This window comes from Oratosquilla oratoria, chromosome 28 (assembly GCF_046742065.1).
Source record: "Oratosquilla oratoria isolate Oo_2021 chromosome 28, ASM4674206v1, whole genome shotgun sequence".
NCBI lineage: Eukaryota > Metazoa > Arthropoda > Malacostraca > Stomatopoda > Squillidae > Oratosquilla > Oratosquilla oratoria.
The window spans coordinates 31,524,584-31,547,590 of NC_134804.1; the positions used below are offsets into that span (position 1 = coordinate 31,524,584).

Here is a 23,007-nt window from a genome sequence, read left to right on the forward strand (position 1 = left end):
AGAGAGCATGGATGACTGGAGAGCACCAGAATATTGGAAGAGAGTGACCTGCATCATGATGATTCATGCCGAATTAAAAAATTCAGAAATCTTAGCTGCAGCTCAATGCTCCTTGAATACCATGAAGGCCGTGAGATGTGAGCTGGAGAATTGCAGCAGAGACATGGAAGCAGTGGCTAGCAAGAAGGATCATAGCAGGCATTCTGACTGTCTGCACAACAAAATTCATCAAGAAGCTGCAAAAAAAAAAAGGTGAGGCACAATCCAGGTGAGGCAATGGACCTTGGAGAGAGAGATGAGCATCAAAGTGGCAACTATGAAGAAAGCGCTGAACAAGGATCTTTGTTACTCCTCATACAAAAGGCACAAGGGCCAACTACTTGCTGCCAAGGCCCAAGAGAACGGCCTTATGAAAGCCAGGAAACTCCTCAATAAGGTCAAACACCCAGTCAAGCTGGGGATGCTCTGGTTATTCTCAGACAAGAAGAACTTCTGCCTTGCCTGGATCTTGTTGCACCTTTTATTTGCAGCTTCTTGACAAATTTCGTTGTGCAGACAGTCAGAATGCCTGCTATGATCCTTCCTGCTAGCCACTGCATGCACGTCTCCATCACAATTCTCCAGCTCACATCTCACGGCCTTCATGGTATTCAAGGAGCACTGAGCTGCAGCTAAGATTTCTTGAGTTTTTTAATTCGGTGCGAATCACCGTGATGCAGGTCACTCTCTTCCAATATTCTTGTGCTTTCCAGTTGTCCATGCTCTCTAGCTATCACACCCAACAATAGTACACAGAATAAACTATCTATTGCACTTTACTGCTATTAAATTCTTCAGATGGTTCTGAAATGACAGAAGATCAAAAAGTTGTTAAATTTATCCAAAACACCCTGTATGTATGTGTATATATATATATATATATACACACACACATACATACATACATATACCAAGGCTTTTTCCCCCTTACAAGGGAGGTAGCCAAAAAGGAAAAGGCATAAAAACATTCCCACCCATTCCATCCCTGAATACACTCCACACCCCTCCACCCTCCCTCGTATCTTAGCACCTCCCGGATGACGGGTCATCCCTGCACCCTGTCCACTGCCCTGGGTCAGAAGCAGTGTCGCAAGACACAGCACATCCACAGCAAGGCCGCTTCATTAAATCGGCGACCCCCCCTCTCCGTCCCCCCTTACATAAAAGGAGAAGACGGGGAGAAATCCCTTTGGGCTGCATCAAATTTTGCTCTCACATACTACCTTACCCCCCCCATCCCCCCGCCCATTCCACCTTATGCATCACAACATCCTCCATATACAACCATTCTCCATTCACCCCTGTCTTCTGTCGACTGCCGTCCTTCCTCAACAGACATTCCCCTCTTCCCCAAAGCCCCCTTCACCTCATCCATCCACCTCATCCTAGGACATCCCCTCATGTTCACTCCCTCCACATCTGCCTTCCCTACCTCTTTTACTAGTCTTTCTTCACTCATTCTTTCCATGTGTCCAAACCATCTTAATATTCTTTCATCAACCCTATCTCCCAACTCCCTTTCCACCCCTGTTTTCCTCCTCACTTCCTCATTTCTCACTCTATCTAGCCTAGTAACCCCCATCATACTTCTCAGACACCTCATCTCAAACACATTCAAACTCCTTCTCTCTTCCTCTCTTATGTTCCATGTTTCTGCCCCATACAGTGCTGTTGGCACAATCACTCCTTCATACAGTCTCCTCTTAGCATCCATTCCCAAATGTCTATTCCTCATTACACTTTTTAATCCACCAAGGCATTTACTCGCTTCTCTCAATCTACATTCTACCTCCACCTTCACTCCACCTTTTCCTGCCACATCTGCACCCAAGTATCTAAAACTATCCACTTCCTCCAGTCGCTCTCCTTTAATGCTCACTTCCAGTCTACTGCCACTTTCACCCCTTGTACATCTCATCACCTTACTTTTACCCACATTTATCTTTAGCTTTCTTCTATCACATACTCTCCCAAACTCTGTCACCATCTTCCTCAATCCCTCCTCAGATCCTGCCACAAGCGCAGTGTTGTCCGCAAACAACAGCTGGCTCACCTCCCATTTTTCTCCATTTTCTTTAACCATCTCCAATCCCTGACCCACTATATATATATATACACACACACACATGCACATACACATAGCTCTCTTCCCACAAAATACAACAACTAGGTAAATACACACACATATATACCAAGGGCTTTTTCCCCCTTACAAGGGAGGTAGCCATAGTCAAAGGCATAAATCCACTTCCACCCATTTCATCCCCACATACTTCATTCCCAATCACCATCCCTCCTTTTCTTGGCTCCTCCTGGATGATGGGTCATCCCTGCATCTTGCCCACTGTTATGTGTCTGAAGCAGTGCAGCAAGACTCACCACATCCACAGCAAGGCCACTTCATTTCATCAGTGATTCCTCCTCTCTGTCCCCTCATGCAGAAAAAGAGAAGACAGGGAGAAATCCCTTCAGGCTGCATCAAAATATTCACACATACTCCCTCACCCCCATCCCCTACCCACTCCCTTCCTTGCATCACAGTATCATCTATACACAACCATTCTCCACTCACCACTATCTTCTGTCTTCTCCCTTCCTCAACAGACATCCCCTTCTTTACCAATGCTCTTTTTACCTCATCCATCCATCTCATCCTTTGATCACCCCCTCATGTTCACTCCATCCACCTCTGCCTTCTACTCTTTTACTAATCTTTCTTCATTCATTCTTTCAATGTGTCCAAACCATCCCAATACTCTTTCATCATCAACCCTATCTCCCAAATCCGTTTCCATCACCACTCTCCTCCTCACCTCCTCATTTGTCACTCTGTCCAGCCTGGTAACCCCTACCATACTTCTCAAGCATTTTTACTCTTCCTCTCTTATGTTCCATGTATGTGCCCCATACAGTGCTGTCAGCACTGTCACCCCTTCATACAATCTTCTCGTAGCATCCATTCCCAAATGTCTAGTTCTCATTATACTTTTTTATCCCCCAAGGGATTTACTTGCTTCTCTCAGTTTACATCCTACCTCCACCTCTACTCCTCCCTTTCCTGCCACATTCACCCCCAAGTACTTAAAGCTATACACTTACTCCAGTCTTTCTCCCTTAATACCCACTTCCAATTTGCTGCCATCCTCTCCCCATGTGCATATCATCACCTTACTTTTACCCACATTTAAACTTCCTTCCTTCACACACCTTTCCAAACTGTCAGTAATTTCCTTAATCCTTCCTCTGATCCTGCTTCAAGCACAGTGTTGTCAGGAAACAACAACTGGTTTATATACCATTTTTCTCCATTTCTCAATATATATATATATATATATATATATATATATATATATATATATATATATATATATATATATATATATATATATATATATATATATATATAATATATGATTTCTGGATAATCAAGGTTCCACTACCTAAGGGTATTTATGTTTGTGAGGATAATGGTCAACACACTCCCCTTGGTTTAATGGATAGAATGAGGGGGCCCTTTGAGTAGAGGAGGGGTGGTCTGTTGAGCAGGGAAGGGAGAGAACAGGAAATGGGTGTTAGTGGAGGGTGGTTGTGAATAGAATGGAAATTGATGCTGCTTGAAGAGATTTCTCATTGTCTTCTCTATTTTCACATGAAGGGATGAGCAGGGAGGTTGCCATGTAAATGAAGCAGTGGGGTCCCAATGTATGTGTTCTGTCTTACTGCATTGCTTCTGACCCAGGTAGTGGGTCGAGGACTGGTATGACACTTCATCCCTGAGGATCAAGGATAAAAGGGAAACACATGGTTGACAGATGGGAGTGGGATGGGTGGGAGTGCACGCCTTGGCTGGCTGCCTCCCTTATAAGGGTGAAAAAGCCTTTTGGGGTGTGTGTGTGTATTATCTAATAGGTAGAAAAAGTAATCACCAATTATTTATTTTCAATCATTTTTTTCCATAAATAACTCGCAGACCTATCCAACAAAGAATAAGTGACTGAAAGATTACTTAACACGTAAGGGCACATCAGGAGGTTGAGAGACTTGCAAGGTTGTTGTATGAAGTTAACTTGAGGTTGTTCTGGACTTCATGCATGAATATCAGTTATCAGTTTTACAGTTGACATTAATGTTAAATAGATATATAATCACTTCACTGAAAGCTCATCTCTTCTTTATTCATATTTTGGGAGAAACTGAATGAAATTACCACTTTTTTAGTTGTATGTTGCATTGGCTTGTGTGTGAGCCAAGTGTTTGAAATTAATGTAATTAGATTGAATAAAACTTGCCTTTAGAATAATAAGTTTGGAATTTAAATGGAGTTTATTACATTTGATTATAGCAATTATTTTATAAATAACATCTATATGAACTAAAAGAAATTCTGTATTTGTACAAATGTTAGGTTATATATGAAGGATAGCACTACTCCCATTTTTATGGATAAATAAACTTCAATGTGTATTTGCTACTCAAGATACTTAGAAGACTCAGGTAATGCACACAACATTACTAAGCTACCAGATGTTAAAGAACACTGACAGCTAGCGGCACACACATTTTTGTGACACTTGAATGCTAACGGAGGAATGCAAAAAGACCTGCATGGGAGGATCAGCTGTTGTTAGGTTTAGAACACTGCCTATAGTCTTTGTTTCTCTCCCTTTAGGTAAATATGAAAGGGAACCGCTTCAGGGAATACAAGATAACTTGAATGTGGGCTTAGAGGGTACAATGCATCCTAAAGACGTAGATTATACTTGAGTAGAGTCTGTAGTCGTCATTCTCCACTCACTTGATCTCTGGTGTCACTTCTGGACTGATCATGTCATGTTGATGTGAATAATTTCACGTGAGGAGCAAACTTATCTTGAATTCTGGGCTGTTGAACCTAAGTTAGAATGGAGAATTAGAAAAGTATATCATAAATGATACCTTGATTTTGATTTATCAGGACAAAGTTTATAGTGTCCTTGTGCTTTAAACCACAACAGATTCAAGATTTTAAGTGACAAAGGAGATTGCTGTCCATGATGATACTCGGCTTGGGAAATTAGTGGTGTCTGGTTTTGTGATTACTCTTGATAGAGGACATCGGAGTATGTTCGGATGACATGGATCTTGTTGACGCTACTCACAGGGACATAGTTATCTTAGTAGTAGATTTAATCAGAATTAAAAATGGAATATATAGATTTGCTCTGATGGTAGATGGAAGTGAAACCTAGTATTTTTCTCTCCTAGTAAGCACATTTACTAACTTGGAAAATTGTAGTGGACAAAATTGAAAGGTTGATAAGTAGGTAGTCACAATACTGTTGCCATGAAAAGGGTAGTTTATTAAAAGAAATCCAGCTTAAGTGTTCATTACAGTTGAAGTTGTAGTTGATGAAATAGTTTGAAAAGTGAAGGAATCACCAAGAAAGAGAATATTCATCAACTAATCCTTAGTCTTTGAATTCTAATCTCCATATCTGGTTAACAGACGGGCTTTGTGGAGACACTGACACCTCAGTACACCCCAGGGCCTCCATCAAGTGCTGCACAGACCATGGAGGAGAAGGTGGCATCCCTACAGAAGGACCAGGAGATTGAGAATCTGAAGGGAGAAATTAGAGATCTCAATGAGAAATTGGAGACACTTAGAGGTTTGTACATACATACATACAAATACTAAAAGATCTATTCTTCCTTGTTAAGGGGTTGCTAAGTATACACCCACCCATCTCACACCTGTCCATCACCCATTTATTATCCCTTCTGTCTTAGCTCCTTATGAATTAAAGGCCATCCTTGTCCCCTGCCTACTGCACAAGTCAAAAAACATTGCAGGAAGACACAGGATCTCCACAACAGGGCCCGACAGCCACAGCTGGTTTACCCCCAGAGTTTCATTACTCAATGACCCTTCCCATCATCCACTCACAGGGAGGGATGATATGGTCCAATTTGTTTTGAGTGGATGAAGATTGAAGACACCAAGTGTTGCAGTAATAAGAGGTAGACCAGCTTTGTCATGTCAGGCCCCAGCTGTGGTTGGAAAAGGTGTTCCTAACTGTATAGCATTTGACCTAAGCATTGTGGTGGGAGACAGGGAAACCCATCATTCTTGAGGGTCTCTCTCTCTACCTCTCATACACACATCCTAATTCAGATAGTACCATCCATGTTTTATGTGCCAGAAATTGTCTACATCCTCTGAAATGAAGTGGTCATTAGTAGAGTAAGTTAATAGCCACATTCATGACTTTTTCACAGTAAAGAGAGCTCAGGACAAGGATAAACTCAAGGAAGGAGAGAAGCTGCGACTGCAAGTGGAACAGTTGGTGGAGTTCAAGTCACGTATTATGGAATCACAGGTAAGAATTTCTAAAGTTAGCAGTCTTTTTCATCAGAAGATCACCTTTCAGTGTTTATATAATAGAGGAAGGGACATCATCAGCCCTTCAAACTGATAAGTTAGCTCATTGCATCCTATTCTTCTTAGAAGAGTTAAATAATGTTATTGATCAGGATCACCATAATAAAGATGGTAGTGTTGGTTGTCCTTACCTCTCAAAAAGAAAAGATAACTCCTTCATAACCTCTTCACAGTGCCCATGGGCTTTGATTCCACTTGGAAAATCAGCACTAAGTGCAAGGTAATGGCTTAGTAGCAGTATAATTAGAGAGGAACTAAATGGGTTTGAAAAATATGAGTTTAGGAAGGTGTGCAAAAGAAGGAAGTTGAAGATAAATGTGGGTAATTTAAGTAAGGTGATGAAATGAACAAGGGGAGAATGTGGCAGCAAATCAGAAGTGAGTATTAAGGGAGAGAGAATGGAGGAATTGGATAGCTTTTGATACTAAGGTGCAAATGTTGCAGGAAAGGGAGGAGTGGAGGTAGAATATAGATTGAGAGAAGCAAGTAAATGCCTGGGGCGATTAAAAAGTGTTATGAGGAATAGACATTTGGGAATGGATGTTAAGAGGAGATTGTATGCACGAGTGATTGTGCCGGCAGCACTGTATGGGGCAGAAACATGGAACATAAGAGAGGAAGAGTTTAAAGGTCAGATATCAACAGATATACCATTCACTAAAAATCATCGAAAAAGTACTTTTTAAAAGCATACAAATAAAGTTTTTACCTATTACAGAAGAATTTATTCAGAAAATTCACTTTTAATTGCGCCTCGCATACCACTTTTCCGAAGTCTAGATATTCAGAATAACAATATTGTTTGTTTGGCAACTGTGACGTCACGAACGCGGAATTCCCCGAACCTTTCCCGAAGCGCACGGGCGGAATGTTTCGAATAGCAGACGACGCAATGAAATGAAGATAAAACTGTTTTTTGCCAAATTTGATAAGATGTAGATGGTGGAATTATATAGAATACTGTCAGTATGTTTTTTTTATGTACATTAAACTGTAAATACAAAAAGTTATGGAAGTCTTGATATCTGACCTTTATAGGTCAGATATCAAGACTTCCATAACTTTTTGTATTTACAGTTTAATGTACATAAAAAAAACATACTGACAGTATTCTATATAATTCCACCATCTACATCTTATCAAATTTGGCAAAAAACAGTTTTGTCTTCATTTCATTGCGTCGTCTGCTATTCGAAACATTCCGCCCGTGCGCTTCGGGAAAGGTTCGGGGAATTCCGCGTTCGTGACGTCACAGTTGCCAAACAAACAATATTGTTATTCTGAATATCTAGACTTCGGAAAAGTGGTATGCGAGGCGCAATTAAAAGTGAATTTTCTGAATAAATTCTTCTGTAATAGGTAAAAACTTTATTTGTATGCTTTTAAAAAGTACTTTTTCGAGCAATACGATGATTTTTAGCGAATGGAATATCTGTTGATATCTGACCTTTAAATGTGTTTGAGATGAAATGCCTGAGAAGTAAGGTGGGGGTTCCTAGGCTGGATAGAGTGAGAAACGAGGAGGTGAGGAGAGCAGGGGTGGAAAGGGAGTTGGAAGGTAGGGTTGATGAAAGAGTATTGTAATGGTTTGGACACATGGAAAGAATGAGTGAAGAAAGACTAATAAAGAGGTGTGGAAGGCAGAAGTGGAAGAAGTGAATGTGAGGGGGCGACCAAGGATGAGATGGATGGATGGGGTAAAAGGGGCATTGGGAAAGAGATGAATGTCTGTTGAGGATGGAAGGGAGTAGACAGAAGATAGGGTTAAGTGGAGAATGGTAGTATATGGATGATGCTGTGATGGATGGAAGGGTGTGGGTGGGGATGGGGGGTGAGGGAATATGTGTGAATGATGTTTTGACACAGCTCAAAGGGATTTCTTCCCGTCTTCTCTTTTTCTGCATGAAGGGACAGAAAGGGGGGAGTTGCCAATTAAATGAAGCAGCCATACTGTGGATCTGCTGTGTTTTGCTACATTGTTTCTGACCCATGGCATTAGGCAAGATGCAGGGATGACCTGTCATCCAGGAGGAACCAAGAAAAGAGGGAGGGAGGGGTGGTGAATGGAAGTGGAGTATGTGGGGATGAAATGGGTGAGAGTGGATTTATCCCCTTGACTTTGGCTACCTTGCTTGTAAGGGGGGGAAAAAGCCCTTGGTATATTTATTACAAGAATGGATAGAGTGAGAAATGTGGAGATGAGGCAGAGAATAAGGGTTGTAAATGAGCTGACAAATAAGGTATATCAGAGAGTGCTGAGGTGGTTTAGATATCAAGAAAGTAATAATGGAGAAGGACTAGTAGAGTACAGAAAGGAGAAAGGTATGAGGTTAGCTTGAGACACTGAGATGGATGGCTGGAGTGAAAAGAGTTTTGGATGCATGTGGAATGTGTCAAGCTAAGAAGAGAGTTTCGCAAAAGATAAGATCAGGTAGAGGGAGATCCTGAAAGGTTTGATGCAGTCAAAAGGTATGTTCTCATCTGCATCATAGATTATTTTGAGTGTAGGAGGAGGAAATTGTAGTAAGATGAAACAGTGGAAATAAATTGGCTCAAGCTGTCAGGCCAGGCGGTGTTGAGGAAGAACTGTCTCTCATGGTATTACCTTTGATCCAAGTAGCACAGTGGGGGACAGAATGACCCTTAAGCCACATTGTGCTGAGATGAATGGGTTGGTCAAGTGCTGATATGGAATAGGTTTTCTGTAATGCTTTCCCAGGTTGATAATATAATGGTATCCAAATTTTCTTTAATTTTTTTTCTTACATTTTTTTAGGCTCAGTTACAGCGTGAAATGCAAAAAGCAAAGCAAGATGCAAGAGAAGCCATTGATGCCAAAGAACAACACATTGAGGAGACTCAAGAGTTGACTGAGAATGTGGAAATGCTTACACTAGATAAAGAGATGGCTGAGGAAAAAGCTGAAACCTTACAGCTAGAGTTAGAACAAGCCAGGGAGAAGATAGAGGAATTAACGTAAGTTTCTATCAGTCTGGTGGCATGCTCAATAGGTATATATTACTGGTAACTATGAGTATTTGTAGCCCAGGGTAGGTTAATATTGGACTACCTGGGGTTCCCTGCTTTACTCAAATGTCTGCCTGCTCCTAAACTTGGGAAAATCACCTGGAAGTAACTAAACCAATAAAATATGTCTCACTTAAATTTTTTTAGAATTTTGGAGCACTGGTAAGAAACTTGTATGTAAGACATTCAGTTAACTATGGGGTAAATTGACATATTAGGTTATTTGATGACTTAAAATAGATTAGTTATTCAAGATGAAAATATGTTTTGGTATGCCTTAGAAATATGATGTACATTTTTTTTAATTTTGTTTGCCTTCCTTGCCTCAGTCCCAACAGTGAGAGTATGTCTTTTATTTTAGTATACAAGCTATAATTATATACTCTTTCTTTGTGTATCTAGTTGTAATTTAGAATGTAATTGTTCTTAACTTCATATTTCCCTGTAGTTTGGACCTAGAAATTATGAAGAAATTGTGTTAGTATACAAGTTCTTATATACTCTTTCTTGGTGTATTTAGATACAATTTAGAATGTAATTGTTTATAACTTAATATTTCTTCATAGTTTGGACTTAGAAATTATGAAGACTGAGATGTCGGGAACAGGACTTACACCTGTAGAGGGTGGTGGTGACGGGCAAAACTCACTAAAGGTGAAACAGCTGGAGCAGCAGAATGAGCGGCTTCGGGAAACCCTCGTCAAGTAACTATTACTTTATTTGTTTGTTTATTGTGTGAATGGAGAAGGGCTGTGTATGGATGATGCTGTGATGCATGAGGGGGAGTGGGTGGGGGATGGAGGGTGAGGGAGTATGTATGAAAAATAAATTGACGCAGCCCAAAGAGATTTCTCCCCATCTTCTTTTCTGCATGAGGGGACGGGGAGGCGGGGGTCACCAAATAAATGAAGCGGCCTTGCTGTGGATGTGCTCTGTCTTGTGACACTGCTTCTGACCAAGGGCAGTGGACAAGATGCAGGGATGATCTGTCATCCAGGAGGTGCCAAGATAAGAGGGAGGGTAGAGGGGATTGGAGTATGTAGGGGATGGAATGGGTGGGAGTGGTTCCTATGCCTTTTTCTTTTGGCTACCTCTCGTGTAAGGGGGAAAAAAGCCTTTGGTATATATATGTATGTATGTGAATAATTGTGTGAATCTAGTTTTCATTTGTTAGCTCTAATGTTAAGTTAATTTTCTATTACTTGTGTTTCAAGTTGATTCTCTTTTGAGCTTGACAAGGTTTTATAGTTTGCTTCTAATATGTTACCATGGTCATGATTAAAATCATCACATTGGTGTACTGTAATAATATAGGTAGACATATATCTATATACCAAGGGCTTTTTCCCCCTTATAAGGAAGGTAGCCAAAGTGAAAGGTACATACTCACTCCCACTCCATACATATATACCTATGTATATCAAAACACCTTTCCTCCTTATAAGGGGGATGACCAAATCAAAGTATACACTCATTCTACATTCAGCTAAAAAAACATTAATTGTTCCTCCCATCTTAGTACCTCATGGATGAAGGGTCATCCCTGTCCAGCACCCCACTACTTGGGTCAAAAGCAATGCAGCAAGGGACAGCACTTCCACAGGAGGCCCAAGTAGCTAAAGCTGGTTTTGGAGGTGAGGAGGAGAACAGGGGTGGAAAGGGAGTTGGGAGATAGGATTAATGAAAGAGTATTAGGATGGTTTGGACTCATGGAAAGAATGAGTGAAGAAAGACTAGTAAAAGAGGTATGGAAGGCAGATATGGAGGGAGTGAACATGAGGGGAAGTCCTAGGATGAGGTGGATGGATGGAGCGAAGGGGGCTTTGGGGAAGAGGGGATTGTCTGTTGAGGAAGGACGGGAGAGGACAGAAGACAGGGGTGAATGGAGAATGGTTGTATATGGATGATGTTGTATGTGTGAGGTAGTATGTGTGAGCAAAATTTGATGCAGCCCGAAGGGATTTCTCCCCGTCTTCTTCTTTTATGCATGGGGGGGACGGAGAGGGGGGGTCGCCGATTTAATGAAGCGGCCTTGCTGTGGATGTGCTGTGTCTTGCGACACTGCTTCTGACCCAGGGCAGTGGACAGGGTGCAGGGATGGCCCCCGTCATCCGGGAGATGCTAAGATGGGAAGGAGGGTGGAGGGGTGTGGAGTGTGTTCAGGGATGGAATGGGTGGGAAAGATTTTGTCCCTTTTCCTTTTTGGCTACCTCCCTTGTAAGGGGGAAAATGCCTTAGTATATGTATGTATATAATTCCACTGCCTCATCACATGGCAAACCACTGCACTCCATCCAGGATATAACACTTCACCCCATACATTATGGAAAACTGTATTGTACACAATTACACATGCCAACAATACAACATACATCTCTACAATGGATTTGTGGAAAAACCCAGTTTCAGCTGTGACATTCCTCAGGGAGACTGGACTCCTCGGCCAGACTATCTAGGGAATATTATCATCCTCATCACCATTCATCCACTTGAGAAATGAACAGAGCAGACAAAAAGAAATTCCCTCAGGCCAAATAATTTTCTAATCTATTCATGACCACTGGGGATGTTTCAAAGGAGTCATGAGGTGTGCAAAGATGATGTGTGGAACAAGGAGGATGGGAGGAAATTGAAGGAAGTGTAGTGAGTGGTGGGGTGATGAAGCAAAGAAGGTTGTAGAAGAAAAGAAACGAGCATTCACAGATTGGTTACAAAATAGGACGAGAGAAGCATATGAGAGGTACAAAGAAAAGAGAAGTAAAGCATAAGATAAATGAGGCAAAGAGGAGAGCAGATGTGAAATGAAAAGAGTATGACAGAAAATTTTGAAAGTAATAAAAAGATGTTTTGGAAGGAAATTAAGAGAGGTAGAGGAGCTGAATCAAGTAGAGAAGAGAAGATAAAAGGTTCAGATGGAGAGATAGGAAGAGAGAGCAGTAAGAAGATGGGCAGAGTATTTTAGGGAGTTGTTAAATATGAAGGAAGATAGGGAGGGAAAGGTAGTTGCAGTGGGAAGCATTAAGAAAAAGATGAATAAGGAAAATGGAGGAGAAATAAGGAAAGATGAGTGAAAGCAGTTATCAAAATTATGAGAGCAGGTAAGGCACCTAGGTTGGATGGGTGCCATGTGGAGTGCCTAAAAAAGGGAGGTACAGTGATGGTGAACTGGTTGGTGAGGTTGTTTAATGTTTGTCTAAAAGAGGGTAGAGTACTGGAAGACTGGAGGAGTGCCTGTATATTTCCACTTTACAAGGGAAAAGGGTACAATTGTGAGTGTAGTGATTTCAGAGGGATCGGTTTGTTGAGTGTAGTTGGGAAGGTTTATGGGAGGGTTTTGACTCGGAGGATTTGGAGAGGAACAGAGGCAGTGATTGGTGAGGAACAGTGAGGGTTTAGGACAGATAGAGGTTGTGTGGATCAGATTTATGTGGTAAGGCAGATATGTGAGAAAGCTTTAGGAAAAGGTAAGAATATTTTTTGGACCATTATGGATTTGGAAAAGGCTTATGATAGGGTAGACTGGAAGGCACTGTGGGAGGTATTTCAGATATATGGGACAGGAGGAAAGCTGTTAAGAGCAGTCAAGAGTTTTTATGAGAGTAGTAGAGCCTGTGTTAGAATCAGAAATGGAGAGAAAGAGTGGTTTGATGTAAAGGTGGAACTTCACCAGAGGTGTGCATATGTCACCTCGGCTATTCAATTTATACATGGATGGGGTGATACAAGAGATAAACACAAGGGTAATGATCTGGGGATTGGAGATGGTGAAAGAAAAAGGAGGAAAATGGGAGATAAGCCAGTTGTTGTTTGCTGACACTGCTCTTGTAGCAGGATCAGAGCAGGGATTAAAGAAGTTACTGACAGTTTTGGAAGGTGTGCAAAAGAAGGAAGATGAAGATAAATGTGGGTAAAAGTAAGGTGATGAGATGTACAAGGGGAGAGGATGGCAGCAAATTGGAAGTGAGTATTAAAGGAGGAAGTGGATAGCTCTAGATACCTGGGTGCAAATGTGGTAGGAAAAGGAGTGGAGGTGGAGGTAGAATGTAGGTTGAGAGAAGCAAGTAAATGCCTAGGGGGATTAAAAAGTGTAATGAGAAATATACATTTGGGAATGGATTCTAAGAGGAGATTGTTGCCAACAGCACTGTATGGGGTAGAAACAGGGAACATAAGAGAGGAAGAATTTAAATGCATTTTTTTGGCTACCTCCCTTTGGTATATGCATGTATGAGATGAAATGCCTGAGAAATATGGTAGGGGTTACTAGGCTGGATAGAGTGAGAAATGAGGAGGTAAGGAGGAGAGCAGGGTGGAAAGGGAGTTGGTAGATAGGGTTGATGAAAGAGTATTGGGATGGTTTGGACACATGGAAAGAATGATTGAAGAAAGAGTAGTAAAAGAGGTGTGGAAGGCAGAGGTGGAAGGAGTGAACATGAGGGGCCGACCAAGGATGAGATGGATGGATGGGGTAAAAGGGGCATTGGGAAAGATAGGAATGTCTATTGAGGAAGGAAGGGAGAAGACAGAAGATAGGGGTGAGTGGAGAATGGTTGTGTATGGATGATGCTATGATATATGGAAGGGTGTGGGTGGGGGATGGGGGGTGAGTGAGTATGTGTGAACGATATTTTGATGCAGCCCAAAGGGAATTCTTTGTCTTCTCTTTTTCTGAATGAGGTGACGGAGAGGGGGGAGGGGGGTTACCAATTAAATGAAACAGCCTTGCTGTGGATGTGCCATGTCTCGCTACATTGCTTCTGACCCAGGGCAGTGGGCGAGATACAAGGATGACCCATCATCTAGGAAGAGCCAAGAAAAGAGGGAGGGAGGGGTGGTGAATGGGAGTGGAGTATATTGAGATGAAATGGGTGGGAGTGGATTTATGCCTTTGACTTTGGCTACCTTCCTTGTAAGGGGGAAAAAGCTGTTGGTATATGCATGTATGTAGACTTTATTTATTTTTTTCATGTGTCTAAACTATCTCAATATTCTTTGAACAACCCTGTCTACCAGGTCACTTTCCACCCCTGCTCTCTTCCTCAATTTCATGTTTCTTATTCTATCCATCCTTGTAATTCCCACCATATTTCATAAACACTTCATCTTAAACATATTTAGGCTTATTCTTTCTGCCTGCTCCAAATTCAAAGTTCCTGATCCATACAGTGCCATGTGAAACACTAAGGATTGTGGTCCCCATGTAATGAAGCCGTTGGGATATACCAGTTTTGAATGCTGGGTCCTGTTGTGGAAGTTCCATGTCTTGCTGTATTGCTTCCGACTGAAACAGTATAGTTGGCTACAGGGATACCCCAACCTTGGGAGGGACAAGGAATGGGATTTTTGATTGGTGTGGGATAGTTGCAGGGTGGATGTATGCTTTGACATGGCCACCCTCCCAAAGAAGGGGAAAAAGGCCCTTTGGTATATGTTGGCATATGTATATACATTAGTAATTTGAATTTGTGTGCTAAGAACATGATACAATGAATTTTTGCATGGACACAGAATGCGAGATATGTCAGCTCATGATAAGCATGAAGTACAGAAGATGCAGAAGGAGTTGGAGTCTATGAAGAGTGAGATTGAGGAGCTGTCCAGAACCAAAGAGAAGCTATCAACACAAGTGACAGACCTGGAGAACACCATCTCTGACTTACAAGAACAGGTAATGTACAACTTGTATTATACTTCAATGTATTAAGAAGGGGGTAGCATAACATTAAGGATATGAGATCTTGGATGCAGTCCAGAGGCCATATGTACCACTTATAGGTATCTGTCTTCACTCCCCCCAAAAATTATATTGTCTAATAAAAGAGGTTAAAATGGAACAGATTAAACTTTTTACCAGAGGTCAACATGGCATATGTATCACCAGACAACAAGTAGAATGTATCAGTTAATCCATAATTAATTAGACTTTGCTCATTCTTCAGGTGGATGCAGCACTGGGAGCAGAAGAGATGGTCGAGACCCTTACAGACCGCAACCTGAACCTGGAGGAGCGAGTGGCAGAGTTACAAGAGACGGTGGCAGACCTGGAGGCGATCAATGATATGAACGATCAACTGCAGGAGAATGCACGAGAGTTGGAGCTCGAACTAAGAGAAGAGTTAGATATGGCCAATGGCAAGATTAGAGAGGTTAGTACGAGCTAGCAGTGGGTTTTATACAGGATACTTTTATTTGATAATTTTCTTTTTCTCTCAATTTTCCCATCTATTTACCTTTATATTTTTCACATTACCTTTTCTACTCTTTCTCTTTTTACATACCAATGGCTCTTTCCCCTTTACAAGGGAGGTAGCCAAAAATACACAGGCATAAAATCTACTCCCACCCATTCCATCCCCACATACTCCGCTTCCATCGACCCTCCTCCCTCCCTTTTATATTGGCTCCTCTTGGATGATGGGTCATCCCTGCATCTAGCCCACTGCCCTGGGTCAGAAGCAATGCAGCAAGACAGCATATCCACAGCAAGGGCCACTTCATTTAATTAGCGACACCCCCACCCCTATCCTCTCATGCAGAAAAAGAGAAGACAGGAAGAAATCCTTTGAGGCTGCATCAAAGTATCATTCACACATCCTCCCTCAACCCCCATCCCTCACCCACTCCCATCCATGTATCACAGCACCATCCATACACAACCATTCTCCACTCACCCCTATCTTCTGTCTTCTCCCTTCCTTCCTCAGTAGACTTTCCCCCTCTTTCCCAGTGCCCCTTTTACCCCATCCATCCATCTCATCCTTGGTCGCCTTCTCATGTTCACTCCTTCCACCTCTGCCTTCCACACCTCTTTTACTTATCTTTCTTCACTCATTCTTTCCATGTGTCCAAAATATCCCAATACTCTTTCATCAACCCTATCTTCCAACCCTCTTTCCACCCCTGCTCTCCTCCTCACTTCCTCATTCCTCACTCTATCTGGCCTAGTAACTCCTACCATACTTCTCAGGCATTTCATCACAAACTCGTTCAAACTCCTCTCCCCCTCTCTTAACCGCACACGTAGGCGTCATGGACTTAGATCTCGGTGGCAGCAGCCAATGCCAGCCGTACGACGTGTCGTAATAATACTCGCATCATAAAATATAGTCACCGCTTATATCGATCGTTCTCTCTTCACCCGTGAATTTTGATAACCATAGAAAATGCGATTACAAAAGAATTAGAAAGAATGTCATTATGGAGGGGCGACTACAATAAATATAATCAAGACGCCGATATGGCAGCCTCGCGAATACACTCGCTCCCCATGACGCCTACGTGTGCGGCACCGTATGGAAGGGGTTAAGTAAAAAATGAAGTCACCGCTGTATTGATCGTTCTCTTTCACCCGTGAATTTTGATAACCATAGAAAATATGATGAAGCCAGTTTACAGAGTATGGGGGTCACGCAGGTACAACTACAATGAATATAATCAAGACGCCTACGTAGGCGTCACCGTATGGAAGGGGTTAAAGCTATCCACTTCCTCCAATCTCCCATAATACTCACTTCCAGTTTCCTGCCATATTCTCCCCTTGTAAATCTCATCACCTTACTTTTGCCCACATTTATCTTCAACTTCCTTCATTGACACACCTTCCCAAACTCTGTTACTAACTTCTTTAATCCCTCTTCTGATCCTGCCACAAGTGCAGTGTTGCTAGCAAACAACTCACATATCTCCCCTTTTTCTCCATTTTCTTTAACCATCTCTAATCCCCGGCCCATTACCCTTGTGTTTACCTCTCACACCACCTCATCCATGTATAAATTGAACAGCTAAGGCAACGTAACGCATCCTTGGTGAAGTTCCACCTTCACCTCAAACCACTCATTCTCTCCATTTCTAATTCTAACACAGGCTCTACTACATACATACATATACCAAGGCTTTTTCCCCCTTACAAGGGAGGTAGCCAAAAAGAAAAAGGCATAAAACTATTCCCACCCATTCCATCCCTAAATACACTCCACCCCCCTCCACCCTCCCTCTTAGCACCTTCACTGCTCTTAACAGCTTTCCTCCTATCCCATATATATGCAATACCTCCCACATTACCTGTCTACACTATCATAAGCCTTTTCCAAACCCATGAAAGCCCCCCCCAAAGAAAAAAAATATATCTTACCTTGTCGTGAAGCTTTGTCACATATCTGCTTTACCACAAAAATCTGATCCATACAACCTCTACCTGTCCTAAACACACACTGTTCCTCACCAATTGCTCCCTCTGTTCCTCTCCTAATCCTCTCAATCAAAACCCTCCAATAAGCCTTTCCAACTATACTCAACAAACTGATCCCTCTGAAACTACTATACTCACACTTGTCCCCTTTTCCTTTGTAATGTGGAACTATAGAGGCACTCCTCCAACACACTACCCTCTTTTAGACAAACATTAAACAACCTCAACAGCCATCACTGTATCTCCCTTTTTTGGAAAATCCACATGACACCCATCTAAACCAGGTCCCTTACCTGCTCTCATAATTTTATTAACTGCCTTCACTTCAACTTTCCTTATTTCTCCATTTTCTTAATTCATCACTGTCATTTTCTTAGCACTTCCCGCTACAACTACCTTTCTCGCCGTATCCTCCTTCACATTTAGCAACTCCCTTAAATACTCTGCCTATCTTCCTCATACTGCCATCTCTTCCATTATCATCTCTCTATCTAAACCTTTTACCTTTTCTCCCTTACTTGATTCACCTTGTTTTCCTCTCTTAATTTCCTTCCAATATGTCTTTTTATTACTTTAAAAAATTTAGGGATAGGAGGAAAGCTTCTAGGAGCTGTCAAGAGTTTTTATGAGAGTAGTAGAGCATGTGTCAGGATTAGAAATGGAGAGAGTGAGTGGTTCGAGGTAAAGGTGGGACTTCGTCAGGGATGCGTTATGTTGCCCTGGCTGTTCAACTTGTACATGGATGGGGTGGTGCAAGAGGTAAATGCAATGGTGGTGGGTCAGGGAATGGAGATGGTTAAAGAAAATGGAGAAAAGTGGGAGGTGAGCCAGCTGTTGTTTGCGGACAACACTGCGCTTGTGGCAGAATCGGAGGAGGGATTGAGGAAGTTGGTGACAGAGTTTGAGAGAATGTGTGATAGAAGAAAGCTGAAGATAAATGTGGGTAAAAGTAAGGTGATGAGATGTACAAGGGGTGAAAGTGGCAGCAGACTGGAAGTGAGCATTAAGGGAGAGCGACTGGAGGAAGTGGATAGTTTTAGATACTTGGGTGCAAATGTGGCAGGAAAAGGTGGTGTGGAGGTGGAGGTAGAATGTAGATTGAGAGAAACGAGTAAATGCCTTGGTGGATTAAAAAGTGTAATGAGGAATAAACATTTGGGAATGGATGCTAAGAGGAGACTGTATGAAGAAGTGATTGTGCCAACAGCACTGTATGGGACAGAAACATGGAACATAAGAGAGGAAGAGAGAAGGAGTTTGAATGTGTTTGAGATGAGGTGTCTGAGAAGTATGATGGGGGTTACTAGGCTAGATAGTGTGAGAAATGAGGAGGAGAACGGGTGAAAAGGGAGCCGGGAGATAGGGTTGATGAAAGAGTATTAGGATGGTTTGGACACATGGAAAGAATGAGTGAAGAAAGACTAGTAAAAGAGGTATGGAAGGCAGATGTGGAGGGAGTGAACATGAGGGGACATCCTAGGATGAGATGGATGGATGGGGTGAAGGGGGTTTTGGGGAAGAGGGGAATGTCTGTTGAGGAAGGACGGGAGAGGACAGAAGACAGGGGTGAATGGAGAATGGTTGTATATGAATGATGTGATGCATGAGGTGGAATGGGTGGGGGGGGGATGGGGAGTGAGGCAGTATGTGTGAGCAAAATTTGACGCAGCACGAAGGGATTTCTCCCCTTCTCCTTTTATGCATGGGGGGGACAGAGAGGGGGGTTGCCAATTTAATGAAGCGGCCTTGCTGTGGATGTGCTGTCTTGTGACACTGCTTCTGACCCAGGGCAGTGGACAAGGTACAGGGATGACCCGTCATCTGGGAGGTGCTAAGATAAGAGGGAGGGTGGAGGGGAGTGGAGTGTATTCAGGGATGGAATGGGTGGGAATGATTTTGTCTTTTTCTTTTTGGCTACCTCCCTTGTAAGGGGGAAAAAGCCTTCCTATATGTATGTATGTATTTATGTATGTAAAAAAAATTCTCTCGTACTCTTACCCATTTCACATTTGATCTCCTTTTTGCCTCCTTTCTCATAGGCTTCTCTCATCCTATTTTTCAACCAAACTGTGAATGCTCATTTCTTCTCTTCTATAACCTTCTTTGCTTCATAATCCCACTACTTGCTACCCTTCCTTCAATTTCCTCCCATCCTCCTTGTTCCACACACCAACATTGCACACCTTATGACTCCCTCTTTGAACCATCTGCATTCCTCCTTCACTCCCTCCCACTCCTCTCTCAGAATCTTCTTGTACTTCTCCTTTTCTTTCTCATTTAAGGAGTTTACTCTAAGCACCTCCCTACCTTCTGTCCTTTTCCTCTTTCTCCATCTGTCCTCTACTCTCAACTTACCTTCCAAAAAATGATTGATATTCCACCACCCTCTCCCCTTAGAACATGTACATCCTAAACTCTTCATACTGTTCTCCTGATTACCATTATATAGTCCATTAAAGCCCTACCTATGGCCCTTCCATCCACCACCCTCTCCCATGTGTACTTATGCTTGACTTTCTTCCTAAACATTGTGTTTGCTATCATCAACTTTCGAGACACATTTCCATCAACTCTCCACTACTGTTTTTTCCTAGAACTCCACACTTTCTGACTACTCCATCAATTGGTTTATTTCCTACAATAGCTTTAAGATCTCCCAATACAACTATATTGACATTTCTCCCTAAACCCTCTATGTACCAATTTAAATCCATCCAAAAAGCCTCCCTTTCCTCTACACTCTTCTCACTACCAGGCCCATATGCACCTACAATAACCATCCCTAGTTTCACCTTCATCCACATTAACCTTGAAAAAACCTTCCACTCCACCACACATTAACATATCTCTTTACTTACTAGTATAACCACCCCTTCTCTCCCTCTCCCTTTATTCTGAACACCTTTCCAACTAACAACTACACTCCCAAACTCAAACCTGCCCCTCCCTTTCTCTTTTTAACTTTTTCTCCATTTTCCTCTTTTTATTTTTATTTTTCTTTGTCTTGTTCATTCTATTACAGTTTCTATATCATTGTCTTGTTTTCATTTTTCTCTCACTTTTTCTTATGCTTGTTCTTCATTTTCCTCTCTCTCCTTCCATTAATTCTCTTTTTCAACCACACCATGCAATCCACGCATTGGCTTGGAAACTGGCACACATAAGAAGGATTGATAACCTGTGACTGCTAACAACATCTGCCTCCTCCTCTTCCTCCTCATATTACTCCTTTTCTTCCTCCTCTTTTTATTCTTCCTTTCCCTTCTCCTTAACCAGCTCTTCCTTTTTATTATCCTCTTCTTCCTCCTCCTCCTCCTCCTACAATTACTCCTCACCCAGTACTTACAATTAGGTAAATACTAATAACAGAAAATAGTCCAATGTTTCTTTCATAGAAAAAGAAGAACAAAGTAAAAAAGTTGCTCAATTTTTCTAAAAGTTGAGATTAGTCTCTGACAATAACAATTACTCTGTTCCTCAGGTTTGTGGGGGTGCATTAAGGATATCAAAAATGTAAACTTCGTAGAACTGTGCAATGAAAACCTCAGTTTCTCTACATAAGTTTTCATATATATGCTTACATTTTAATTTTTCAGAATTTTAAGAATATAATTGTTGCCCCCAAGAAAGTGGTAGTAACTAAAGTTTAGAGGGCTTTTAAATGTCATTCATTACACACAGGTTCAAAGAGAACGTGAGGCTTCCAATGAAGTGATTGTAGACCAGGATGCAACCATCAAAAAGTTCCGAGATTTTGTACAAAAGTTGCAAGAGCAGAACATGGACTTGCGTCATTCACTGGAGAAGGAAACCAACAAGCCTTTGGGAACACCATCAGAAATTATAGACTTTAAGGTAGGATTAAGTGCTCTGTTGTTGTTGTTGTTGTTGTTGTTATTATTATTATCTATTATTATTATTATTATTATTATTATTATTATTATCATTATTATTCAGTTAAATGTGATAGACTGAAGGAACCAGGGATTACCCACTCTGTATTTTTGTCCTACTTGAAATCAAGTCATAATAGGATCTAGGATTAGGTCTCCAACCAGATCTTTTGTAATTGGATCATTAAATGTGGATGGATGTAGTGAAGACGAGATTAAAAAGAGAGATTGGTAGTATGTTTGTGAGAAGATAGACATGTTGGTGTTGAGTAAAACAAAATTAAAAGGGAAAGATGAGTTGGAGTTTGGAAGGAGTGGTAAGGGAGTGTAGGAGTGATATTGCTGATAAGTGTGTAGCTGATGGAGGGAAATGTCTTCCAGGATAATGTGGGTGAAAGTGAAAAGGGGATAGAACATGTAGGCTTATGTGAATGCATATTGTCAAGGTAGTGAGAAAGATGGAAAGGGGGGCTTTTCAGAGTGATTTAAACAAGTGTGTAAATAATTCTAGTTTGAATGTATACATAGTGATGTTAGTTGATTTTGATTCCAGAGTAGATGAGCCGATAGATGGAGTAGTTGAGAGGTATAGAATGTCAGGTAAAAGGGATGTTAGAGATCAGTTTAGTAAGGGAATTGATGATAGACAGTGTTTAAGAAGAGAAACAGGCATAAGTATATGTGGGACTGGGTGGTAGTTGAGGTGTTAATGGACCATGTACCTTTGGACTTCCCAAAAGGAGGACTGGAAGACATCTGGACAAATATATCCAAGTAAGAGAGCAAGAGATTGTCAGATCATTATCAAAAAGGAAATTAAGAGCAGAGGTAAAATGGAGGAAAAAGCCATTTAGTATATGTGTATTATAATTTTTATTATGTAACTATGGCCATCCACATATTCCATTCATAAAGATGATGGATTAACTTGTGTTTCAGTTTAAGTCTATAAGAAATTATTTTTGGATACTGATCCCTTCTACACTAGGCTGCCACCAGGATATTTTAGTCAGCTGTGTACCACCTTTTGGTAGTCAAGGGACAAAATCAGGAATGGTTTTATGAGGCAAATTTTTGCAGGCAGCATCAGCTGCCTGATGTATGATGATGCATCACAATACTTTCATTATAAGATAAAAATTACAGCTGTATTATTTCTTTCTTTCACTGTGAATATTAATAACCATAGAAAATATGATCAGGCCAGTTCACAGAATATGGGGGTCACTCAGCTACAACTACAAAATAGATATACCGGTAATCAAGACGCCGATGCTGGCATCCTCATATCCCACTTGTGCCTCATGACACCTACATAGGCATCATAGTATGGGAAGGGTTAACAGTGTTAATTTCCTTTACACAAGGAGTTAAGATGAGAGGGAAACCAGGGTGGTGGGTGGGTGTGGAATGGACGTACCTTTGACTTGGCTACCTCC

General features: G+C 41.5%; 1 protein-coding gene across 11 annotated transcripts in view; it reads left to right on the top strand.

The window, feature by feature from the left end:
• LOC143040276 (dynactin subunit 1-like) overlaps window positions 1–23,007 on the top strand; it is a 69,928-nt gene that overhangs the window by 28,772 nt on the left and 18,149 nt on the right. For all 11 annotated transcript variants that reach the window (XM_076211087.1, XM_076211090.1, XM_076211093.1 and 8 more), the window contains 7 exons: window positions 5,525–5,687; window positions 6,298–6,398; window positions 9,237–9,436; window positions 10,054–10,191; window positions 14,996–15,155; window positions 15,427–15,633; window positions 21,357–21,530. In XM_076211087.1, coding sequence (XP_076067202.1) covers window positions 5,525–5,687; window positions 6,298–6,398; window positions 9,237–9,436; window positions 10,054–10,191; window positions 14,996–15,155; window positions 15,427–15,633; window positions 21,357–21,530 — 1,143 coding nt within the window. The remainder of the gene's footprint in view (window positions 1–5,524; window positions 5,688–6,297; window positions 6,399–9,236; window positions 9,437–10,053; window positions 10,192–14,995; window positions 15,156–15,426; window positions 15,634–21,356; window positions 21,531–23,007) is intronic.